This window comes from Typopeltis vanoorti, chromosome 11, assembly GCF_054136105.1.
Source record: "Typopeltis vanoorti isolate ZY-2024b chromosome 11, IOZ_Tvanoo_1.0, whole genome shotgun sequence".
NCBI classification, from domain to species: Eukaryota; Metazoa; Arthropoda; class Arachnida; order Uropygi; family Thelyphonidae; genus Typopeltis; species Typopeltis vanoorti.
The window spans coordinates 130,488,585-130,516,065 of NC_143559.1; the positions used below are offsets into that span (position 1 = coordinate 130,488,585).

At 34.9% G+C, this 27,481-nt stretch overlaps 1 protein-coding gene across 1 annotated transcript in view; it reads right to left on the minus strand.

Annotated features, from left to right (window-relative positions):
* LOC150102046 (lissencephaly-1 homolog) overlaps positions 1-27,481 on the minus strand; it is a 237,814-nt gene that overhangs the window by 102,449 nt on the left and 107,884 nt on the right. The window contains exon 7 of the mRNA XM_090400712.1: positions 16,890-16,961. Within this exon, the coding sequence (XP_090256838.1) occupies positions 16,890-16,961 (72 nt within the window). The remainder of the gene's footprint in view (positions 1-16,889; positions 16,962-27,481) is intronic.

The following is a 27,481-nucleotide window of genomic DNA, read 5'->3' on the forward strand; positions in this document are numbered from 1 at the left end:
GCCTTATATAGAAGAAGATTTTCGATGTAGAACTTCAAAGAAGCCGCAGTTGTACTCCGTTCGGGAGAAAATTTAAACAGAAATCAAGGAATGATTCTGAAAGATATCTGGAAAAGCCTAATAAATTCACTCAGCTTATCAGAATTTCATTTCACTAAAAACTATATAACGCACTCAATAAACAATGACTGAGACACCATGCTCCATGCTTATGTTAAGCGTCAATTTTAATTTATTTGACTGTGTTACTCCATTCTTTTTTTTACTAGCAAACATTACTGTGTACCGTTATACTTGTCCAGACAGAATAGCTGGTGAAACTTGTCGACAATTTATGTATATCATTTATTAATCTGGTCAATGAATAAAACCAAGAAAAAGCTCGAGTTTTAATGTTTAAGTGACCAAATGCAAAACAAAAATGAACAGAGTTAACCATTTTTTCCAGAATCTTACACAAGCAGCTGGCCAGAGCAATTGGATAGTAGTTATTTGAGAATAATGAATCTTTCTCTGGCTTAGAAAAGGCAATTATAATGGCCTTTTGCCAGGTTTCTGGAAATACACTCAACTAAAATTCTGTTGTAAATGTGCAACAGTTGATCAATGGCTGATGTTCACAAACGTTTCACCATCATGTAATAGATATTATCTGCTCTGTTGGACAACATTTAAGCAAAGCAGTTTTCATTTCTTCTTTTGTAAATGGTCTGTTGTATTCTTCTGTGCAGTTCAAAGAAAAAGGGATTTGTTGTTTTTCTGCTTTGCTTTTTTGGGCAAGGAACTTGGAGAGATAAGAATATGCTGGCAATGTTTTTTGCAAAAATCTCCACAAGTGTGTCAGCAATCACCACTGGATCAACAATTGTGCTACACTGTGCTTGAGGATAGAGAAGCAGTGGGTGGTATATGTGCCTTTCAATTTCCAAATTTTTTCCTATACTTCTTTGTTGTTGGTAAATCTAGATATACAAGTAAATTAGATCCAGGATTCCTTTATGGATCTGATGTGTCTTGCTTGAGCTTGTTTGAAAGCAATCAAGTTTGTTGTTGTGGGGTATCTACAGAAAATATTCCAAGCATTCTTCTGGGCTTCTTTGGCTGCAGTGCAATCATCACTGCACCATGGCTTAGGAAAGTGGGAAAAGACTAATGTTTTAAGAATTGATGTTATGGCTGTTGCTATAATGCACGCTGTTACATGCTTCATTGCATCACTGATAGGAGACGAACTGATTGTTGTTGAATAGAAAACTGAATATGATAATGAGGAAAAGATGAACCAGTCAGCATGCTCAATTTTCCACTGTGAGATCTGTGATGTAGTACACAGTTGCTCACATAGAAAAGTGGATATCACAGGAAAGTGACTGCTCCCAAAAGGTTGTCATTAGTTTCCCCCTTAAAACAGTAGAAAAAGGAAGGGTGAGTAGATAGTTAAGTCAATGGCAGTGAATGGTAGGCATATGGAAGAAGTTGTTGCCTTCTGTGTTTAAGGGGGGGAAAGATTGTTGAACAACTCTTCTTCTGATGTTTATTCAGGCACACAGTGTTACATCCATTTAAATCCACCCATTAAAAGTAAGGAAACTGTAACTGCAATATGACATCATCAAGGTCATCATGAGAAAAACCTGCAGCAGGAGGGAGCTACATGGAATATATTATTAATATATTTCAACCAAGTCTTATAGCAACTGCCTCTACGCTGGTGATAATTTGGATTTGTTGTTGTTGGGGGAGGGGGGGGGTACAGGGATGGAGACTTCTCCACTATCCCCTGTCCTGTCTTTCAGAGAGCTGGATCACCACTTGGCATAAACCAATATGATTTTCTTTTGCAAGACAGCCTTGATATGTTTTGTTGGAATTCATAACAATTCCATTATAGGAATGCATTTTTGAAAATATGGAGACAACTACTGTGTTTGAATAAAAACTTTAGTTTGATATAACTAAAATCTACATTCGACGTTTCGACCTTTATGTCAAGGTCATCTTCTGGAGCGTACAAATATACACAGGAAACAAGCTATACTACAATCAAACTGGTTCGTTAAAGACACTGACCAACCGCTACCACAATTGTTGGCCTGACCTCTGGTGAAAAAAATAAATAAATAAAAATAAAAAATAAATAAAAATAAAAATAAGATAAAAATAAAAAAGTATACATCAACGCTAGAGTCCTATTATTGGCGTTGTCTACTATATACATATATTAACATCATTCCAGCCAGTTGGTATGGAATGGTTTCTAATACTAGTTATGGACTGGCTAGATTCCTGACTTATGCTGGATCTTTCATATTAGGTAGGCTGAATGTGTCATCCATATCCTTGGAATTTTCATGCCATCTTTGTTATTGATGTTTGGGTGGTTTATCAGGATTTCGCAGGATTCCTTAAATTTCCTTTCGTACCAGGTTTTTGTGCGGTGTAAGAGCAGGTGCTTTTCCAGTTGATTTGGTGTAAGGTGTTGAGTGCGTGGTCTGAGAGACCTGCTTCACCATAATGGTTATATTTAATGTGTCTAATGTGTTCTTTCTTGCGTATAGGGACTGTCCGTCCTGTTTCACCAATGTATGGTAAGTTACAGGTACAGCGGATGCAATAGACTCCAGGATGTGCTAATGGGAGGAGAGGATCCTTAGAGGAGCTGAATATGGTTTTAAGTTTAGTGGGTGGTATATTTGTACGCTCCAGAAGATGACCTTGACATAAAGGTCGAAATGTCGAATGTAGATTTTAGTTATATTAAACTAAAGTTTTTATTCAAACACGGTAGTTGTCTCCATAATTTTCAAAAATGCATTCGGATCACCGTGTAAGCCTAAAAGAAAGGAAACCATTATAGGAATGTTTCCATTATTTCTTTTTGATGGTATTATCTGGCTTGATATACTGATTGTTTTATCTTCCTAAGGGAGGATATCTGAGGTATCCATGCTGTCTATTGACGTGCCATCTAATAAACGGTCTAGACCCTTTATTTTACCCTTGGGGCATATATCCCACAGGGGAACAATTAGAAAATGACATTGCATTCGTCACCTCATCACCAATATAGTTAAAAAATCACCAATGTCGGCGATAAATTATCGATGTTGCAAACCTGACTTTCTGAGAAAAAAAAAAAGCTGGCAACACTAGTACTTACCAGCATAAGTGTGTTAAGGTTAGATAATAGCATGTCACTTCTGAAAAATAAACAGTGCCAATTTAACTTTGTGCAGTTTTAGAAACAACGAGGTAAATTTGTTTAATTTTTTGTATGCATTATCAATGTTTTTTATGCACAATTTTTTACATGTTGTTAGTTTTCTAGTTACTCAAAAGTTGCACCACTATCAATTTAAATAAAATGAACACTTTGCCACAGTTATATTAGGTTCGTTTGACAGTTGAAAACATAAACATAATCTCTCATGTTTCGTTGTTTCCTTTTTCTTTGCTTGTGATAACAGACTTTTAAAATTTTACTTTTTTATTTTAACTTTTTATTTATTATGTTATTATATGTGTTTGTAATAGTATAAATACATGTTATATGCCATTAATTTCATGGTATAATCCACACATGTATACAGTATACTTTATAAACTTTTTTTTTTTTTTTTTTTGCTTTCAGTTGCTAACTCCATGCATAAAATAAGTAGTGCAAGCAAGAAAAAAGTTCGTCAGTATTCAAATGAGTGTTTGAAGTTCAGTTTCATACCCGTTATTCAGGATGAAGGGTCACCATTTTGTCTATTGTGCAAACACTGTTTAACCAATGAAAAAAGGTCGTCTCGAAGCACATTTGAAGGTAAAACATAGCACTTATGTGAACTATGATTTGAACCAATTTAACACGTTGACTGCCGTATGCAACAAGTGTGCATCACACATACACTTTCCGCTAGTGTCATGTGATATGTATCTGTTTCACAGGTTAACTGTCATTATATCACAGCGAAACAGCTGTACCTCACAACAGCAATTTGAATGCATGGGCTGTATATAAGCATGGCCTGGTGCACTAGAAACCGAGCTTAGCCTGGCACAATAATTGAAATTTTCCATGTATCAGAATAAAAAAAATATATGTATATATTTTTACTATTTTTTCACAAGTGTTTCAATAAAACAAAGGAGATAAATTGATGTATTTATTTTAAAAAGGCAAGAAATGAAAGCTATTTTGATTTCAGCTTGAAGACAATAAGTGAAACGTCATTTTTTGTTATTATTATTTTTAGTCAATAAATGAAAAAAAAAATAGCTAATTGCTAAAGGATGCAAATCATGGGCTTCGCAAAAGCATGTCACAAGCAATATTTTTCACTCTGATCACATTTCCATCAAGAAGTCAATGCTTTCTTGGCTGCAACATTTCTGCCACTTTCTGTTGATATTTTGTTATAGCAAACAACACATCTTTGCCTGTTGGATGTATCCATATCTGCCAAGATATGTTTATTCACCTTTTAGGATTGACATTCTTGATTATTTTTAGACAGACCTAGCAAAGATTTGGCAACTTGCTCTCTAAAAGCAATTATTGATATATTTCTACCAGTCACACCTTTATAGAGTAAATAAGAGTATGATAATCAACCCTAGAAGCATCTCAACAGTAGTTGAGATGCTTCTAGAATTTTTCTGTACCATTTGATAACCTTTCTCAAACTTCAGTAAGATTTGATTTGGTCAAATAAATCTATGAAAGCCTTAGATTTGTTATAATCTATGATGGTATCAGGCTTATTTACTTCAGAATTTCGACCGGAGCTGACCATCATCTGACCAACATGCTTTGTAGAAAGAGTTAGGACATCACGTTTGTCCTGCCACTTCATGACCACAATTCTCAATAGAGATACATTCACCTTTTCTTGGTTTTTTTTTTTTTTTTTTTTGAAGTACTTCTCTGAAGTTATTTTTACTGTTTTTCCCTCAAGGTATACCGATGAGTGACTTATGGGCAAGTTACTTGAAAATAACGTGCCCATAAGTTACTTTCAAGTAACTTATGGGCAAGATCTACATTCGTGTAATAATTGTCTACGTAAACTGTTCTGCCATGAAATTATGTGGGTCACATTTCATAGCATTTGTCACATTTTTCTCTTTCCCACAATAATTTCTGAAGTCATAGGCATAGCCACCTTCGACACATAACTTGAATAGTTGGACTCTGAATTTATGTCGTTTTTATGTATTGCAGGAATGTTATCCTGCCTTGAAAAGGGACCAATATGTCTCATCTATACAGACTCGTTCTCTGGGTGTGAAATAACATTTGAAATTAGCTCTCAAAGATTCAATTAGTGGCACGAGCTTATACAGTCTATTGGAAACATCTGCATTTTCATTATTCGAAAATGACAGTTTGATAGCAGCAGCTCGAAACGATTTTGTGACATGACATTACTAATTTTATTTGAATACATTCTTTTTTTCAACCAATAGACAGGTGAAGCAAATGGAAAAGACCCATCCAAAGCTGCAATCCAATGAAAATCTTCATTTCCTGTATGTTGGTTTCTCGCGCTGGGCAAAACATCGTGTTTATTTTCTGAGAAGCATAACGATTAGTTTCGTTGATCATGAGTTCCAACAAATGATTATCTAAGAACAATCTATAAAAATCGATAGGCGACTTTTCAAACATATTTTCAAAAAGTTCAAGTAAGTATTCCTGCATTTTCAGCTTTGAATGGAAATTCCTTCAAATACCTTCCCGTTACTTCGCCCCATGCCAGAGAAGGTAATTCATCTCATTTTCTTGTTCTGAGGAATCATTTATGTAGAAATTACTCACAACATTCTCAATAGCTTCTGTGATGCGGTCGTCTATAGAACAGCTTTCCATCATGTTCTTCATCTGCACATTTGCAGATGAAGAACATGATGGAAAAACAGGAGGAATGCCTGGCAGTGTTTTTTTCTTTTTCAACACTATCTGAAGATGAGCCACCTGCTTTACTTGGCTTGTACTTTGCATCATCAGATGAGCCCTCAAAAGGATGGTCATCTTTTTCTGACATCAATTCGTCCAAAAGTTTTTGCAATCTTTGCTACTCTCTCTCATAGTCACCCATATTAATAAAATAATAATGTTCTCAAAACATTTCAAAGCACTAAATATTTTACATCAGATTTACCTAATGAAATGAAGTACCTGTTTCTGTTTCACTATATCACTATTTCACTATATCAAATATTTTACATCAGATTTACCTAATGAAATGAAGTACCTGTTTCTGTTTCACTATATCACTTAGCTAGCAATAAAACAAACAAAACAAAGTCACAACAACTCGGTAAACAAATACACTAAGAAATCCAAACTTGGTAGATGGGTTACATGTGAAACATGCATGCCTCACATGGCCATGTGGTGTTCTTATTGTTGGCACAGCTCAGCTTTGCTCAGCAGGCCATGTGAAATGCATGCGTGTCACATTGAATAAATGCTTAAACAAAAACAAAAAAATATTTTCACAGTGTGTTTAAGTGAAATAATCACTAGAATAACATAACATGACGATTCAATGTAGTGGCCTGTGAAGATGGAAAAATAATTAGTATCGTGGCAGTTAATGTGTTAAATCTCTAAAGGAGAAATTTGAGAAAAGATCAACAATAGATTCATTGTTCTCTGTACGAACTGTTATCCAAAATCATACTCTTGAAGCTAGTTATGAAAATTCTCTGCTCAGCTAAATCAGGGGGGGGAAAATCATACTATAGGGGAGGATTTAATTAAGCCAGTGATAAAAACTTTTCTCAAAGCAGTTCTGGAGAAAGATTACAAAGATGTCAAAGGAATGGCACTGAGCAATAACACTGTTAGCAAAAGAATAGATGAGATGGCTAAAGATGTGGAAACACAACTTGTTGAAAAGTTGAGATCAAGGAAAATTCTCAATACAGATGGATGAATCAAATGAAAGAGACAGTGAGGCTGTATTGATGGCCTATGTAATATATATTGACAATGTTGAAATTACTGAAGAGATGTTCTGTGAAGCATTGAAAACCATCACTATTGCCACTGATATATACAATAAACTCAAATTATTTAGATGATGCTCAAATATCAATGAAAAATATTACATCTTGTGCTACAGATGGTGCTCCTGTTATGATGGGCAAGAAACATGGCTGTTTAAAATTAACGAAGGATGATAATCCTGAAATGTTGCTTGTACATTGTGTTATTCACAGAGAAAATTTAGTTTCCAAAAAACTTTCACCTGTTCTAAATGAGATATTAAATTCAGTTATAAAATGCATCAACATTATCAAAGTTAATACCAAATGTGAGGATAAAACTGCTGACCATATAAGACTATTGCTTCACACCAGGTAAGGTGGCTGTCATAGGGGAAATTGCCTGAGAAGATTCATGGAACTATTTGATATTCTTAGTGAGTTTTTGAATGACAAACCTGAAATGAAACTCCTACAAACAGTCGATGGTCAAGCATTTGCGAATTATTTGATAGATATCTTTGAAAAGCTACGTTAAATAAGCAACTGCAAAGAGTAAATAAGATCCTTGTTGATGCAAAAAGCTAAGATATTTGGCTTCATCGTATTTCTGAAATTATGTCAAAAGAATGTTTCAGCCAAAAAATTTGACCAATTTTATTGGCTAAATAAGTGTGAGGCAACTGATGCTGCTGAACTTGTTATTGCAGATCACCTGAGCAAAATGGCCTGTGATTTAAATGACAGACTTTGATTTAAAAGAAACTGATTTTCCATCTTGGATAACTCAGCCATTATTGACTGAGTTATCCAAGATGGAAATTATTGTTGTGGCCATGCAGTATCAAGAACTCTCAGAAATGCAAAATGAGTCTATTAGAACTTTATTCAACATAAAAGGAACAATGGCGTGAGTTTGTGATGAGACAGAAACAAAATACCCAAATTCAACTAGTTTTGCAAGAAAATTACCGTTGCCCTTCCTGTCATCATATTTAGTTGAATGTGGCTTTAGTGCTATAAATGACTTGTTACTGGAAAAAAAAATTGCCTGGATATCACCAACCGTGGGTATTTGAGATTGAAATTCTAAATTAGTATCTCAAATAAAAACTCTTTGCAGCAGCCATCAAGCTCAAGGATCACATTAACTTAGATTTTATTTTCCCGAGTCAAGTTCAATTTATGTTTTATAATATACAAAGGTGTAATATAAAATTCATATTCATTGAAGAAAGTCAAATTAAAAACAGTTTTATGTTCCTTTTTCATTTGAAGTACCTATTTATATTATACTTTTTCAGAACTTGGTTGACTATTATGCTAGAGGAGGCATTGAGGTGGGGCATGATCCAAAAAAAGGTTGAAAACTAGTAGTCATTCCATGTTCCAATTTTTTTTTTTTTTAATAAAAGGCTTTTCATGTAGTGGGACCCTTTTTGGCCTATCTTCAGGAGTGAGTCCACAATGATTTACCTTTCATTTGCTCAAAGGAGATAGCAAGCAAATCATATCTTTTAAGTTTCAAGGATGTTATAGTTGTGAAAAGGTGAGATTGAAATCCTTGTCAATGTCCCAACTGAAGCTTCTTTAGTTGCCTTCTTAGCATAAGAAGGTTTAGCAGATGTTGTTGTTGCTACTGTTGTGGTATATTGCCTCTTTGCCTCCTGGTATGTGATGCATTGCTGTTTTTAACTTTGTATCTCCTTTTCATCTTTTCACCTTTGGCATGCTCAGGAATATGCCAGGTCCCTCACAGAGTATTTTGATGTTTTACTCTTAGTCTTTATTTTCATGTTCTTTACTGCCACATCAAGCAGTTTGAGATTGACCCATTTCTGACATTTAATGTACCATAACAGGTTTGAGATATAGAGTCAAACTGGACAATTGAGATATCCTGCTTTGACACATGTTGATGGTTTTGGTTTATTAGGTATCTTGTTCCCACTAGTAACAATGATGTTTCTAGTGGGAACCAGATACCTTTCCCTCCTACATGACACTATTCTTCTTATGGTTGCCACTCCTTGGTCACTGAGTTCAAAACATATCTCTTCACTGCAACATCAAGGAGGCCCCACTCAGATATTATGCCTCTAGAACAGTTTAAAATGGGGGGAGGGGGGGAATAAACTGTAATCAGTATTCTCCCAACAGACGTTGAATGGAGCAATTTTTCTGATTGTGCTACTGCAGCAGCTTCAATAAGGATGAAGGGTGATATTTTTCCAATTGGACATGCACCTGTTGAGTATATGATGAGGAACAGCAAGATATTTTTTGCAGCTTCCCATGATTTTTTCTTTGCTTTTCTACTGATGATTCTATGGGTTCTGTACCTGACTGAAGCTTGTGAGGGCACTCAGAAGAGGAATGCCAGGGCTACCCCGGATGCTATACAAGCACCACGGCAAGCCTTAGCTCTGTCCCTGAACCATGGAGGAAGGTGAGTTACTGCAACTTGTTGAGAGCCTCTAATAAGCAAGAGGATAAAGAAGTATTCATTCTAAGAGGAGTTGGATTCAGCACCAAAGCTCTCCACCTACCATGGAGCCATAAATTGATGCTCACTTGATGGTAGACAATGACTGCACTCAGGAGAGGAATGCCAGGGCTACCCCAGATGCTATACAAGCACCACAGCAAGCCTTAGCTCTGTCCCTGAACCATGGGAAAAAGAGTTACTGCAACATCCTTGCCCTTTGCAGGCAAGCCAACTAGATGACTGATCCTGGTCAGACTATTCAGAACTACTGTCTTGCCAAAGCAGAGGCCAAAGTAGTGCAAGACTGCCAGGATCCCCTTTCCAGATGGCCATGGGTCACACCACACAGCAAACATGGTGGTAAGGCATTAGATCCCAGTGATGGTAGTCTGGAAAGACAGAATAGTAAAAAAATACTCAGAAGAAGTGGGAAGGAAAGCATAGACAAAGGACAAGTACCATCACTGGGGGGTCCCCTCCACTACAAACAGGTGATTCACATGGAGGAATTAGAAAGATGAAAAACCAGAATTTTTGGGTGCGGTTACTGCCTCTGTATGAGATAGCAAATGCAGTTGTAAAGCAAATGTCATTATAAAGGTTCTTTACAGCCTAGACTGATTCAAACCCAAGTCATTTTAACCAAATAACCTGGTTGGAATGTTCTGTCTCAATCTCATCCATGTTTTGTCTCTGGTGGAACATCTACCAGAGACAAAGTTCCATGAACAATTCATCGCGCAAAACATTCTAGAAAAAATTCACTGAAAGTGTTATTCACTAGAAAATTGAAATGATGATACCAATATATGAAAAGTAATGAAGTGCAAGATAAAAATTCACAAAATATAGAATGCAAAGTACATGGAAAACAGAAATAGCAGTTCATGCCCTTGAACAGAAACACACCCCACAAATCAACAAGGATATCATAATAGACAGACAAGACAACGAAACACAATGCTTAGAATATCGGAAACAATAGCCATAAAATGTGACGATAACTCAATCAACGTCCACCCACCCTACATAATCTCCGAGTGTTGGAAGCTCCACAACATAAAAATTAGGTCACAACTCCGACCAATAGGCGATAACACAAACACTTCAAAGGCAGAAACATCAAGCTGACATGACATAGCATCCACTTCCTCCATGAGTTCAGACGATGACCTACACAGTCGAAATGGCTCGCACCCTGCCAACCCTATCTCCTTCTTCTAAGAAACAGTTTCTAATTTCAGCCCCCTTTTCCCACCCTACAAAAAAGTGCTCCGCCCACACTTAAATATAATGTATGTATATATTATATATAAAAAAACTGATTTTTTTCAAATTAATTCTCCCACATTGCCACCTGCCACTCTCCCTTCAACACCTTAACAGCAGAAGTATGCACACAGGCAACAACATCCAAGAAAAGATATGTGCAAATTTTTTCTATTATGCTACATTTATTTGTCTCTAAAAATACATCTGCAATTCTTGAATAAAAAGCCAATGACATTAAAAAAGGGGCACTCCTAAACAGAAGCATTCAAAATAGCCATAAAAATAATAGTTTTTAAGAGGAGTAACATGGGAGGGGAGTTTTCCCATAAAAAATACCTACAAAATAGTTTTTTAATGTATGTATGTATTATATATTTAGATTTTAATATTTTTATTCTTATACAGTGAAAGTAATAATTTATTGATACGTGAGTTTCTGAATTTCTGTTTCGTCTTGAAAATTTATAAATACAGGCAGCCCTCGGTTTACGCCTCACTTGCGTTCCTGAAAAAACGGGCGTAAACCAACCCAATTTTAATGGGAGGTACAAAGTTATGTTCCATGCAGTCAAAAAATATGCACATGAAGTACGTGTAACATTATTATATTTAAAGCTTTGATAGTATATACATATTTGTTAAAATAAAATTATTAATAACGAAAACAACACAAAATTATATAAAAAAAATATGCAACTTTGAAAAGATATTACATATTTCTATGTTGAAGTTCCTGATTTCAGATCAACTGCATTTTTTTGAAAAAAGTATCCATTGTTAACTGCCTAGATTTTTTTTTCTTTCTTTAACACGTTCATTGCCAATCACGCGATATCTCGTGATGCGAGTTCTCACCAAACGGCCGATCAGGCGTTATCGCGTGGACGTCTCTATCAAGTAAAAAAAAATTTGGCCACCACACGAAATTCCAATTTTCAGCTTGGCAATGAACGTGTTAAGGAGTTCAGTGTAAGGTCGAATAGATGCAATTACACTCCTTTTTACGTTCGCACTCCATTCCCAATTGTGGTCCATTTCACAGAGTTCATCCGTCAATGTCTCTATGCTTGCAAGGATACGCTGTAAATCGGCTGTTTTTATATCTCTCAGAAGACCAACTTCGTTTTCTTTCTCTTCCTTTGGATGTCAACTTAACTGTTTGGCTAATTCTTTTAAGTCTTCATTGGAAAGCGGTTTATAATGCTCTCTAAGACTTCTGTCACATCTTCAGTTGTAATATCGTCCAATCCCACCTCTCGCGCAAGCTTGGTAACATCTTCAATAACATTCTCCTCTTGCTCCAATTCCTCGAAGTCATGCATAAATGCTGGTCAGAAGTTTTCACCATGCTCCTTTTAAACACTTTGATGACAATTCGTTCCAAGCTGCCTTGATGTTGTTAATGCCCTTCAAAATATCGAATGACTGCCAAAAGTCTTTAATAGTGAATATTATTTCTGGGAAAACTCCCATGTTACTCCTCTTAAACTATTATATTTACGGCTATTTTGCCTGCTTCTGTTTAGGAGTGCCCCTGTTTAAATGTCATTGGCTTTTTACTCACGGATTCTTAAGGCATTGTAGATGTATATTTACCAATAAATATATGTAGCATAAAGGAAGAGAAATTTACACATACCTTTTTCTGGGTGTTGTGGCTTCTCCTCTTTCTGCGATGTGCAAACAATTGCAGTTAGGGTGTTTTGGAAAGAAGTGGGGGGGGGGTATGCAATGTGGGAGAATTAAAATAGAAAATGAAAAAAAAAACGGGTTTTTTTGTATAATATATATATTATTTTTTATTAAAAAAAAAGCGGATATGAGAAGAGGAACACTTCGCAAGAAAATTTTTTTAAAAAAATTTTTTTTTTATTAAAAAGGGAGGACCATTGTCACACCATGATAACTTAAGAATGGGAAAATTTCAGTTATCATGATGTAACAAGAGAAGAAATAAAAACCCTGTATAAATAACTAAGTAAGCAAGCTTGTTCCTAAGCAGATATCGTTAAGAGCCTTTGAAAGTAACGAATACATACATAAAATTAAAAGAAAGAAAAATATGCTTGCATCCAAGTGTAAAATATAGCTGAAATTGTTTGTTGATCTAAATAAAAAAATTATACAGTTGTGATATGATAAAATAAGGTTAAGTAAAGCAAAGAAGATTAGTCATAGGATTTTGTGTGAGAGGCTAGTTTTTACACTTGAAATAAGAGATTAAACATTCGAGTTAATCTTAGAAAATTTTGGAAAGGGGGTTAATTTAGTATAGATGACATAGAGGTTAGCTATTAAACAAAAAACAAAGTTAAGGTCATAATTCCCAAATTGAGACTTCGTCACGTCAGTCGCATGCACATGGATCGCATGATGTTTTGGCAGAAAAACGCCACTCTAATTGGTCAGTGAAATCGACTCCAGTAAGGGGGGAAGAAAAGAAATTGAAGAAGGTGCCGGTAGGGTTCATCGTATAAAAGAGTTAGGAACCCCCCACACACACGAGAGCTTTTTTCCTCAGAGTTTTCTTAACGAGTTTTCGTATAGGTCTCACGTGGTTTTCCTGAGTGACAGGTTAGGGGTTTTCTCCGTCCGACACAATAAGGAAACAAAGTGTGCGGGATTTCGATTCCGTGTTCCTATTGTAAGAAATGAGGGACGGTGTTTAGTTAAAAAGAAAGAAGATAATATCAGTGTGTTTCATCATTCAGTGATCGTAACGAGAGAAGGAAAAAATCTATGAAGAAGTAAGTGCCCACGTGGTAAATTTCACAGCCATAGAATAGATGATCCTATGTGTGTCCTTGATTGAAGCATGTAAAGTAAAGATTGTGAAAGCCCAACTTAATGCCAAAAGAACTTAGGAGTGATAAGTTATAGAAGAGTTCGTCATAGGAAGGTACAATCGGAAAAGGGTAGAGACCAGTGTAGAAGACCCAAGTCAAACGGTACTGTAAAAATCTCGTGTCAATTCAAATCTTATGTAACTGTAATCATTGTTCAATTACTGAACAGTTGAAGGGATTAATGAGAATTATACTAGGACTTTAGTACGTCAGACTAGAATGAAAATAAGCTTGTTACTATTAGTTAATAAGTATTCATGTGCCTAGAGATTTATGCATGTATATTGTATTTTATTTAAGAGAGTTTTAAAGGTCAAAAGTGTGTATTAGCACAGCAAAAGGATAGTTTAAACCAGTGTTTTAGTAAGTTAGATAGAGTAAACTGATTATATATGTCCATGGTAATGCAGCATTATAGTGCATTCAGACTAGTAAAGGGTTAAGTAAAGTGTTAACTAGTTCTGGGATTATATATATATTTATATGTATAGAATCTGTTATGGCGATATGATCACAATTCTTATATAGGATCTTAACCTAATACTTGTGTTTAGCTAGTGTTAATTTGTATTATATATTCTTAGTATTGAATTGTATCATGTTTAAAAGTTCAATAAACTTTTGTTCCTTGAAAATACAGTTGTCTGAGATTGCCGCTCAATGCACCACTTGTAACAACGTTACGAACCTAACAACGCGGGGGGGTGTTAAGTTACGAGATAAAGGTCACGACTGCATATTAGTTTCACACTCAAACACATTTTGTTAATTGCTGCTTGTTTTTGAATTTTATATCTTAACTAAATGTCTTGAAAGGCGCATTATAAAATAAATATTTAGGGACACTAAGGGGAGAAGAAGCTTGAATATTTGTATTTGGGTGATATCTTGTATATAGATAAGATTTGAATAAAGACAAGTAGAGTCTCACATGTAAGGATAGTTAAAGCCTAATAATCGTAAATTGGGACACAACAGCTGGAGGCCTATTTTGATGTATTGTGTGTTCACGTTTGCTTTTTTATACTGTACAGTATGTACTGCATTGTCGGCATGAATCACAAATATACACAAAAAAGAGGACATTCAAAACGTTCATAATTTGGTTAAAAATATAATTCCAGATGTTGAAATTTCACAAACAGATGTTACGGAATGGATTACAGGTAGAACCGAAAGTGAATTCGAAATCAAATCAGATGCTGAAATTATAAATATGACGCTACATATTTATGATGTATTATGTAGAATCATCATCGTCGTCGTCATCGTCGTCTTCTAATGAATTAGAAGATGATGATGGCGATGAAGAACTCGAAGGAAAAAAAGTAAAAGATGGAGAGGCAGCTGACAGTTTTAATATGTGTATGGAATGTGCTAAGCAAAATGATACGCCATTCCACAAAATTTTATTGCTAATGGAGCTCCGAGAAGAAGCATTCGAAAAAAAGTTTTGCTTCGAAGAAACAAAAGAAAATCAGTGACAAAGAAATAAAAACCTTTTTTTTGTGTGTGTGTTATTTTGTGAAACTTTTTTTGTGTTGTGTACAAGAAAACGATATTTTTTACGCAAATTAAGTTATGTACTGAACTGTGCAATTTTATTAAATCAGAATCCTCAACAATACAGGTATATAGGAATTAAATTTTTTTACTAAAATAAACTTGTATACTGTATTACTGATAGAAAAAAGCTACAGTACAGTAGCTTTTTTCTATCAGTTACTTCATTTATTTACAGAATTAAATTGATGTATAGTTCGCCCACCGATTTGAGGTCCCTCGAAACTACTGCGCATGTCAGAAAAAGGAGAATCCATTCCGATAATAGGGTAATCAGTCTTCTGGGAGGTAATAATAAACAAACTGAGTTTGTTTATTATTACAGGTCGGAAAATTTAGCTTTTCTTTTACGAACATTGTTGTTTTTAAAGTGTAACTATTTTGCTTGTATAACAGTTGGAAAAATGTACGTAGAGTGTTAATACGTGCAAATACTGCGTTCTACATAAAACAATGTCACTTCGCTCCATGATAAGTTTCCTTTTCATGGGACTTTTTAAAACAAAATCCGATTTCATGAAGTATTTTCCTTAAAGTTTCTCTTTTCCAAGGAAAATTAATTTTTTCTTTAAGCACAGGAATCAATTTCGGAACAGTTGGCACTCTTTTCTCGAATACGTAAAATTCGTGAATAGCTCTTCTTATAACGTCTACATCAAAATCATTCAAAGCTATGGTTTTGATGGTTTTACTCTGGCGCTTTTTTTTTTTTTAGGAGATTTAAATTTTGGCTTACCTTCACCTTTTGATTCCCTACGAATTCTTTTAACAGTCGACCCCGATACGCCCGCAATTGCACTTGCACGTTTTATGACTTGAGAAAGGGGAACAAGAAGACGGCCTTCTGACGATTCTTTTTCGCAGAATGTCAGCACATTATTCAATATTCTTTTGCAAGAGCTACTGAAACGTGTAACAATAGAACTTGTTGACTGTACTGGATCCATCATACAAATTAATAATAAAAAAATAATGCAAAAAGAGAGCAACAAAAATCAAGCTAATACTAGTACAGCGACAGACAAGAAAGCACGTGATTTCGCATGTTGGCGACCAATTCGTACATCCTTCATTTCTTTCTCCCCTTCAGCATGAATCGACTATTCTTGGCACAAAGCCAAGAAGGGACCTGGAAGTGGTGGGCAAACTATACCATTAGAATCTAATTATTTTTGTCTTAAACGCTAGTTATTGTTGTCTCTTGGGGGGAATTTGCTAATCCGAATGAGCACAGTTTTTATTAGTTCGGATTACCGAGATACCACTGTATTTATAAATGTATTGCTAATAATTTGTAATTCTTGTTTAAGAGCTTGATCATTAGAGCAAATTGTTATAGCTGTTTTTTTTTTTGAGGATGTTAATGACTTCGAGTTTTTACAAAGGGTGGTGGATATGAGTTAGCATGTATATACTGGCTGGTATGTGTAGGCTTGCAGTAAACAGTGAAGGAGAGACTGTCTGAGGTAAGACATCCGACCAGTGTATATGGTAGTTTTTTTCCATAATTTTTATAATGAATTCTGATTACTGTGTGACCATGAAAGGAAAGGATTTTAAAGAATTTCTTATATAATTCCTGCTAATGTGACATATTAAAAAAATACTAACAACAAGATTAAAGAAAATTGAGGGTAATATATAAACATTGCAACTGAAGAAGAAATAAATATTGAAAGCAGCAACATAATATGCAGTTTTGCTTTCATGCAGAGGTACTTGGAAATTAAATTACCTACCTCTCATGGTTCTTACACATTCATATCCTTGAAAATCCCACAGTTTAATTGTCATATCAGCAGAACAAGATACTGTAAAGAAAAATAAATTTTTTTAAGTGAAAAGAACAAGTTCTAAATTTAAGGAGTGGCACAAAAGTAATGCCTTCTGTTTTTTTATTTATTTATTTATTTATTTTAATTTAAATGCAGCAGAAAGTTTTAGATGTCACTGATTGGACAGTAGTAATCTCTAATTCCACTATTGTGCACATACAAGTAGATTTGAAATGGTGGCTGTTATTATTATTATTAACAGACCTCAAGAGAGTCAGGGAACTCATCAAGGGAGGCCACATAAATGAACAACCAGCTATCATACTTATTCTTGAATTCATTCACACTGCTTGCACGCAGAACATCCAATGGTAATCAATTCACCATTCTATGTGAAAAAAATCTAGCCATCATCCCCTTCTTACAGCATTCATTCTCAGCTTCCAAGGATGACCTCTTGTCCTTTCCCATCCTCAATAAATTGAAAAATTCCACCAACTGAAATCCTGTATGACTCAGAAATTTGTAAGTCTCAATCATATCACCCCTCTTTCTCCTGTTTGCTAGTGTCTGCAGTCTACAAATTCTCAATCTGTCTTCATAATCAGTATTTGATAATCCAGATATTTTAACACTCTCTCTCCAATACATCCAAAGCACAATGGAAACCAGACCTGTGCAAAAGTCCAAGCGATGCCTTATCAAGGCCATGTAATGAGGCAAAATAACATTCTTATCTTTACATTGAATGTTCGTTTCAGTACTGCAATTATCTTTAGAGTTGTATTTGCAATCTTTGCTACATGGCCCATGAACTTCAACTTCATATCTACTAACGCTCCAAATTCCCTAATCTCATTAGTTTCTTCAAGCATAATCCCACCAATATAATAAGACATTGAATATCTAATCATGCCAAAGTGTGTGGCTTTACATTGAACTGACATCCATTTTCCCATGCCCACAATTCCAGCCTATTCAAATCATTCTGCAAGTACTGCAAATCAGCAGCATTCCTATTACCCTACCTATCTTCATCAGCAAATAGTTGTATGTCGCTTGTCAAATCCTTCCCAATATCATTAATGTATAGATTGAATAACAGTGGACCAAGCACTGATTCTTGTGGTACATCACTGGTTACCTGAAATCTTGCAGACATCCCCGTATACCACTTTTTGATATCTATCAGTCAGTCATCCTCTTATCCATGCTAATATTCTATATTCCAAACCGATATTCTCCAATTTATGCAGTCTACCATGTTGTATTCTGTCAAAAGCCTTAGCAAATTTCAAAAGTATCATGGTGTATCCATTCCCCTTGTCTAGTTCAATGGTAACATTGTTAATTGTTAATTAATGGTAACTTGCTCACATTCTAACATTGTTAGAATGTGAGCAAGTTGCTAAAACATGACCTTCCCTTACTAAACCCATGTTGCTCATTGCAAAGTAGAGATTCACTGCAAAACCAAATGCGAGCCTTAACCAATTTTTCCAAGATCTTCACCACCGCTCCTGAGATACTAATTGGCCGATAGTTGGATACATTGGTCTTATTAAACAGTCTGATCAAAGGAATAGCCAGTTCAGTTGAACACTCTTTTGATGAAATATCTTGCTGATATTTCATCAGGCTCTATTGCTGAATTCTTATTTAGTTTGAGCAACAGCTCTAATACCTTGTCCTCATACACTTGAATTTCTTCATCCAGTGAAGATGTAGCAGTGAGCTCAATGTTGCATACACCAGGTTGATAGCCTTTAACAAAATGGGCACTTATTAGTTGAACAGCCTCTTCTGCATCTGTAACCCTCACGCCATCTGCATTTAGAAGTTATTCTTTCATATTCATTCTTTCTTTTACTTGCAACATATCGATAGAATTCTTGTAGGTTCTCTTTAGCATGCAAAGCCAGTTTCCTTTCATAGTCAGACTTTGCTTTCCTTACAATGGCTGTGACTATTCTAGCCTGCTGCTTATAATTTTCATAATTGCACATCATCTTTATGCACATGGTATTCCTTCCACATCGTCCTTTTCTTATGAATCTCTTGCTTAATAAGATTACACATCCATTTGACTCCTACTCTATTTATTCTTCAAACTCTTGAGACACATGCTGATACTGAATCATTTAAGTATGGTTTACATGCTTCCCATGCACTGTCGATATTTCTCCCAGCCATCAACTGATCCCATTACACTGAACTCAGAATACTCTTCAGTTGGTCATAATTTCCTGTTTTGTAGTTGTTCAGCATGTAACCTTTTCTGAATGGAATATTCAAAAACTTAATCACTTCACAAGTGAGTACTGCATGAACACTGTCACCAACCAGAGGCAGAATAGTTACATTTTTAACTAAAATGCCCTCTGACACTATAATAAAATCTAACACCCTTTGACCTCGAGTTCCTTTTGTCATATGCTGCTTGAGGAAGTTTGTCCTGCAATAGCTCAATAAATGCAGTTTCATTCTTCTAATGAGATTTTACTGCTACCCAATCAATATTCGGATAATTAAAGTCTCCCATTATGATTGCTCTTTTCGTGCTCATCTTGTCTATTTGGTGATGCATTTCATCACTAGCAACCGATCCACCAGGTCTGTAACAACACCTCACTATGTAATTGACCTTGTTAGATTTCACCTCACACCAGATGGCTTCAAACTCACTGCCACATGAAATACTGTTAGTAGTAGTAGTAATACTACTACAATCATAGGTCTCAACTCTAACTGGATTCAAGTTATCTGATATCATTAGCAGCATGTCCCCTCCTCTCCTATCCTTCCTAAAAATAGTGTACCCTTTACACTCAAAATCAGTTTGTATGTCTGATTCTGATAGCCAGGTCTCACTAATGCCTACAACCTGAGGTCCCAACATATTGACTAAGGCATCAAACTCTACCCCTTTGTTTCTGATTCTCCTAGTATTCGTGTACAGACATAATAATCTACCTGCATGCTCTTTTGTATATTCGTGTCTGCAGTCTGCATGACATAGTTGGACAACTTACAGATCTCTATTCTTCTCTAGCACCTTATCATGTAGACATCTTTGCACATGTTTGATAGGTCCAAACCGGATGAACACAAAGTCGAAATCATTCTCTCCTCATCAACATTTACACAACAAAGCCTGTTCTCGTCATTAACACAGTTATATAACATTGTCATTCTTACACTCACATTCTCACCATTCCTCCTTTTATAATTTAGTTTCCCTGACTCTCTGTGTTAGGTCTCATTCCAGTTATTAGTTTGTCTAGACTTCTGATACCAAACACATCCATGTGCAGGCTGTCCCTCTTATGCAAATCCAATCTTCCCTCAAACTCATCCACACATCCAAAAACTCGCATCCACTTCTTCTACAAAGCCTATGCATTGAATTGTTTGCCATCATAGCCCTTCTTCTTCTTAATTCATTTTTATCATCTCAAGGTAAAATACTGATGATTTTCACTTTCTCACTCTTCACTCTCGCCTCTTCCAACAACCCTTTCATGTCGTCTCTCATACTGAACTTATCACTAATTAAGTTGTTAATACCTACTACAATTACGATTTTATTTACTTTTCTTTTCTGTTTTTGAATTGCTTCCTTTATATTCTTAATTTTTGCTCCAGGAAAACTAAGTTATAACTCATCAATAGCATGTTTTATTCTAGAGTCAACCATATCAAATAATTTCTTTCTTTTTACTAACAATGTCATTTACCTGATTTTTGTTACTTCCTGACTTACCTGTTTCCATGCTTTGTTGTTTCTTATTTTGCTGCTTAATTTTCTCCCTGTGCTCATTTAAACGCCTCTCGACTTTTTGTAATTCGCGGGTTGTTTCTCTGATGATCTGCTTTAATTTTGCTATTTTGGAGGTTAATTCGTTTTCATTAACATCCTCCACAACTCCAATAACTTCATTAGCGGGGCTAGTCTTCTTGTTCTCACCTGCAGTGCTCTTTTTAGCATTACTTTTCTTGTGCTTTTTTGGTGTAATTTTAAACTTACTTATTGTTGAAATATCTTGGTAAAAATATGTTATAAAATACTAAATATGCAAAAAAACACTAAAATCCACACTGATATACTATAAAACTAATTTTCTAAGTAAAAAAACACAATAAAATAGACAAAAATCGCCAATTTTACAGGAGCGCTAAATTCAACAACCAACCACAATGTATCAAGGATACATTGTGGTTAATAGATACCTAAGAGATACATACACAAAGCAAAGTTGCAAATAAATTCCTTACTACAGAAGATGTAAATCTAATGGAAATTCATACCTGTCTAAAAAATGTATATAGAGGTGACACTGTTGACATAAGCACAGTCAGATACTTTACAAATGATGAAAATGACTTCACACCAAATGGATGCAACATTTAACTTTAGTGATCTTTCTCATCCCACCAAGAGCCTGAATTTGGCACTCTGACTACTGCCTGTTTGACTCTCTAAAGGATATGCTCCTAGGATATATTTTGTAGATGATGAGGAGCTGTTTTGTAAAAAGCTCTAATGCTGGGGTAAACACCTTTAAAGTGTTAGCATACAGCATCTCACTCAGCAATAGTAAAAGTGTATAGAAAATGGAGATGCTAGTGAAAAATGAAGGAATGCTCATGAGAGACTGAGGATTAATCCAAATGAACAACAACATTAAATGAAATGTATCTTCTGATAACACACAGTAATAGCCATTACTTTTGTACTGCCCCTCATATTATGATTAAGTAATTTAAGTACATTTTAAGAAAGATGGCAATATTACACCTACCTACATAAAGGTGTGTGTGTGTGTGTGTGTGTGGAAAATAAATATGGTAGGAAAAAAAAAAGAGACAGAAAGCTGAAGCTGGATGTTGAGACAGCACGAAGTAAAATAAGAATGAGTCTTGGATCACAGTCCAAAATGCAAAAATTAATTAAGGATGAAGAAGAAGAGAAGAATGAGAAAATTTACAGTTTTAACAGAAGAAGCATGTGAAAGACCAAGTGGAAACAGAAAAGGAAAAGAAACAAAGAAGTTTGGTAAAAAAAAAAAAAAACAATAAAACACTTGATCAAATGATAACAGAATTGCTTAAAATAAGAGAAACAGCCATGCAAAAAAAGAAATAAAAATAACAATAATAAAATAATGGTAATCTTTAAAGGTACCTGTGGCATAACTTTGGAGTCACACAGAACCAGAACTCTACTCATTTTTACAAAAAATCAACACCTTTTTATCAATTATATAAGCATATCGAATTCACACTAAAAAAAGGAATCAACATAAGGTATTTCCTTTCTTGATGTACACATCCAGCATAAATAAGATGGACCCATTTCCACTTCTGTCTTCCGAAAACCAACTTTTTCAGGTCATCATATCCACAATACATCAGCTCACCATCCATCTCAAAAATATGGCATCATAAAATCTTTAGCATCTAGAGCACACAAGATTTGTTTTTCTGAAGAAGCTCTAAAACAAGAATTAGAAGTTATCAAAGAAATGGCCTCACTAAACGGATATAATCCAATAATAATAATCTGATACACCAATAATTCCAATTTAACCACTCTGATACAAATCAACCTAGACAAGAAGCCCACAGGACCCCTATACCATATATTAAAGGTATCTCTGAACGTGTGGCAAATATGAAAAAATATCAAATCATTGCTACCTACAAACCCATCAACCAAATTTGCAACTTGCTACCTTCTACAAAAGACAAACTCTCACCAATGATGCTATCTGGCACATACGAAGTACCATGTTCATGCAACTTGTCTTACTATGGACAAACAGGAAGATCTATAAACAAACATATCTCTGAACATCAAGACCACATTCGTCTTATGAAACCTCACAAATCTGGCCTTGCACAACATGGAATGGAAAGAACTAACCACAGGATTCAATGGCAAAATGCTAAGCTGCTACACAGATACTTTCTTTATATAAACATGAACATTTATATAAAGAAAGTGCTGAAGCTTTACTTCATATAAACTTAATTGAAACGACTGTCTCACTATTCCAAAAGTTTGGGAAATTGTTATCATCAACTGAATTAAACAAATTTATCTGCTATATTTTAATTTAATTAGTTCAATTTCAGCCCATTAGGTTTAATCCATGAACACATGACTGTATACATAGAAGGATTCTAATTTAAGCATGTGGGCTACTGTGTTTTAAATTCAATTCCTATTGTTGTTCAATAATTGTATTGATGAAGTCTTATAATACATAAGACGAAATATTTACATACTAAAAAAGTTATTAACTGTGGCGTATGAGTGAGTCTATAGTTAAAAAATGTATAACTGAGAGTAGACCTCCACATAGCCTTTTAAGGAATGCAAAGAACTAACTGGGCTTCTGACCTAATGCATGATCCACACCTTCTCACAGAGAAGGTGTGGATCGTGCATACTGAATGAGTGAGGATGGGTTGGCAATTTGGGATTTAGCAGAGCAAACCGTACTGGCTTAAGCACAATATAAAATAGTACAAGATGACAGAATTTCATGCTGGTTAGGACATCACCTGGTTAAACAAGATCCCCATGGTTCTCATGCAGGGAACCAGGATAAACGCCACACCGTCAGCTACTCGTATACATCCCAACGCAACTTAAACTCAGCAGAGTTCAAGATTGGTACTAACAATATAAGAAGCATGAATGGAACAGAAATGGATTTAGCAGAAGAAGTGAATAACTACCAGATTGACATAATAGGATGACTGAAACAAAGAAGACAAAAACAGGTGAGATCTTTCTAAGCAACAAACAAAATGTTATATTCTGGCAATAACAATCAGGAAAAAGGAGTAACTATAGCATTCAACACTAAATATGAGAATAACCTTCTTGAATGGCAGATAATATTAAGTAGAGTGATGTGGACAAATATCAGAATGGGCAATTTTTCCAGGCATTAGAGAAGGCAGCTGACACACTGAAAAAGGAAAAATTGGTCCTTGTTGGAGATCTAAAGAGCAGAGTTGGGAATGATTATCAGACATAAAGAAATGTTTTGGAAAAATGTGGAGGAAAAAAGCAAAACTAATAAATGGTAAGTGTCTGCTGGATTTCTGCCCACGATACAGGCTAGTTATTACTAATATCATGTTCTAACATAAAAATTACACAAATTCACATGGAGAGAAGATGCAAGAAAAAAAAGTCTTGATATAGTTGATAGCAATGTTTTCCTACTGGTGCAGGACACTAAAGTGTATACAGAGGATTTGAAATTGGAAGTGATCACCATTTAGTCTTGAGCAGGATAAAATAGAATTTCATATTGAAAAGAAGTGTGTGTATGAAAGTTATAAAATGAATCAAAGTTGAGCTGCTTTTTTTCAGAAGTGAACTGTAGACCCAAGTCATGGACTGGAATGCAGTCAAATCCATAAACATCATTCAAAAAAAAAAAAAAAAAAATGAAAGAATTTGAAAACACGCACCAAACCTTGGAGAATCAGTGGCAAACCCTGAAGGAAACATTAATTGATTCAGCAAGAGAGGCATGAGGCTGTCTGTAAGAATAGAAAAATCTCAACTCCATGGTAGACTCAGGAAGTTTAAGTGGCAATCAAGGAAAATAAGAAAGCATATTGAAAGTTCCTAGCAAGTCAGCTTGAACTCTTGGAGAATACAGAAAAAGATGTAAGAAAGCAAAGTATGCTGCAAACACAACTAAACAGAAGTCATTGGAAGCCTTCAGTAAAAATCTGGAAAATAAATATCAAGAAGGTGGCAAAATATTCTAGGCTATTGATTAAGGTTAGAAATCGAGGAAAAAGTACTGTAAAAGGAATCAGAGATGACAGAATTGTCATGAAAACTGAAGATAATCTAGATCTCTGGAGTAATTACTATGAAAGATTACTAAATGAGGCAAGCAGTGTAAGCATGGTTGTAAAAACCTCCCAAGAGGAATGCAGTCAGGAATACATATCCATACGTGAAGTGAAAAATGCCATAAAAAACCAGAAATGTGAAAATATAACTGGAGTAGATGAAATTTAATAAGAAATGTTGAAATACAGTGGTATAAAAGTTTTAAAGTAGCTGCACTGCATAATTCAGAATGCCTTGTCAAAGGGATGAATTCTGGATGATTGGAGTTGAGCTCTAATAGTACTCATCTATAATAAGGGAGATAAAACTGAATTTGAAAATAATTAGAGAGGTATTTTCCAGCTGAGTTGTTCCTGGTATAATTTATGCCCATATAGTTGATAAACAGCTAAGAAACATTGTGGAAGAGAAAGCTTTGTGAAGAACAAGCTGGATTCAGGTCAAATACAAGTCGTCAGGATCAGATTTTCACTCTATGACAAATAGTTGAATATAACAAGGATTTGTATTTAAGTTTTTTAGATCTGGAAAAGGAATATGACAAGGTGCTCAGAGAAAATCTCTTCATAACTCTACAGTTATAAGAGGGGGATCTGGAAAGTTCTGATAAACACTTAGAACAAAATGATATTAAAGCAACTGATATAACCACAAGAAAAAACATACTAGTGGCAGGGTTATGAAGGTAACTTATGTTCTTATATTCTTATACCCTCACATGTTCTTTCTTGTGGTTATATCAGTTGGTTTAATATCATTTTTGTTCTAGGTGTTTAGAAGAGTTTTCCTACCCCCCCCCCCCTCATATGATGTAAATGCACCATTACATCAAGCAACACAGTCTTTACTTAAGCTGTAAATCAGCCATTAGAATTGAAGGAGGTACAGGAAAATGGTTTGATGTCAAATCAGGTGTACAACAAGAGTGCACATTATCTCCACTGTTATTCATTCTCTATATGGATCACATTATGAAATGGTATTAAATCTGGTATCAAAATTGGGGATGTTAATCTTAGCTCTTTTCTTTATGCAGATGATGGTATACTTCTGAATAAATCCAGTACAAGTCTGCAAGATTCCATGGCCAAATTGAGTAACTGCTGTAACATATTTGGTATGAAAATCAGCAATATAAAGACAAAGACAATAAAAATAGCTAGAAACGTTGAAAACATCAACTGTATTCTGAATGATGAAACTATAAAACAGGTAAAATATTTCAGCTATTTGGACACAATTTTTAATGAAGATGGCAAATTAAATATGGAAATAAACAACAGAATTAGTAAAGCTGGCATACAAAGAAGTCAGCTGAATAAATTTATATGGAATAAGAAAGAAATTAGTCAAAAGACTAATTAGCTGTATACAAGATAGTGTTGAAACCAAATTCTGTGAACGCTTTGGGGAGCAAACAAATGGCAGTACTGAAAATGGCTTATTAAAACTAAGGATACTGGGTAAGAATTTGACATTGGTAGCATTGAGAAATGTGTTAGCAGAACTAATCTCGGGTACTGTAAAATCTCTCATGATAAGTAACTTATTGTGTTCAGTTTTACGTTTTTCTATGGGAATTGCACTTAAAGAAATGTCAATTTTGTCTGTAATAATTTTTGTACTTGTAATAACTTGACCACAAGCCTTTGTTAAAATAATGTGGTACGTGACGTCATTATGGTGTTAAACTATGTCCGTATATAGCAATTTCAAAAGACACACAAAGTATGATGTAATCATTGTCGATGTCAATACATGAAAGTTGCAAGAGAGTTGCAAAGTTGCATGAAAGCGCATCGTACAACAGAAGTCTGGACCTTTATAAGGCGAAACATTGAAAAGGACTGGATCTTAGGTTTTTGAGTCTTCTACCTGGGTCCATTTCCACGTGAGGTCTGTTGTCGGTAATCAAAAGAAGCGTCGTAAGTTTTAAGGTTCACATCATCCACCACCATGAGAAGTATTGTGTCGATCGTCAGAACATCTCACTAAGAAAGAGCGGCACAGTGCTGCCATGTTAAGGATCCTAGAGGACATAAGACAATTAGACTTGAACAAAGAAGAAAATTGGCTGGAGGTCATGAAAAAGTCGGCAGAAAATAAGAAAAGGAGCACTTTCATGTAGGCAAAAGATTCGGCAATGCTGAACAAAAATTGTAAGTACTTAAATATGTGATATTCCCAAACAAGAAAGTGCATCAAGTGTATTTGTGTATAAGTAGAATAAGTAATATTGAAATAAGCTCACTCTAGGTGTGTCTTAATCTCGAATGTGTATAAGTAATTATTATGAGAGTTAGAAGAGTACTGTACTAGATAATGTAAATTAATACTGAATGAAGCTTATTCAAGGTGTGCCTTGCTTCCAGTTTGTGTTCGTATGATTAGCAAGATGCTCTAGATTGTGATTTAACTTCAAGGGAAGAATTGAAATTAACAAGGAATTGTAATGCAAGTATATATATATATATATATATATATATATATTAACATAGATCTGACTGTGTAAATATTCCTTTAAATTTAATTAAATAGTTTTTTAACAACAACACATCATAATAATAAGAAGAATAACATTTAACCACTCAGATAAATAAGATATGTCTTTCATTTTCTATATACATCCTTACTGAATTGTTTGATTACAGTTCTCCAGACATAT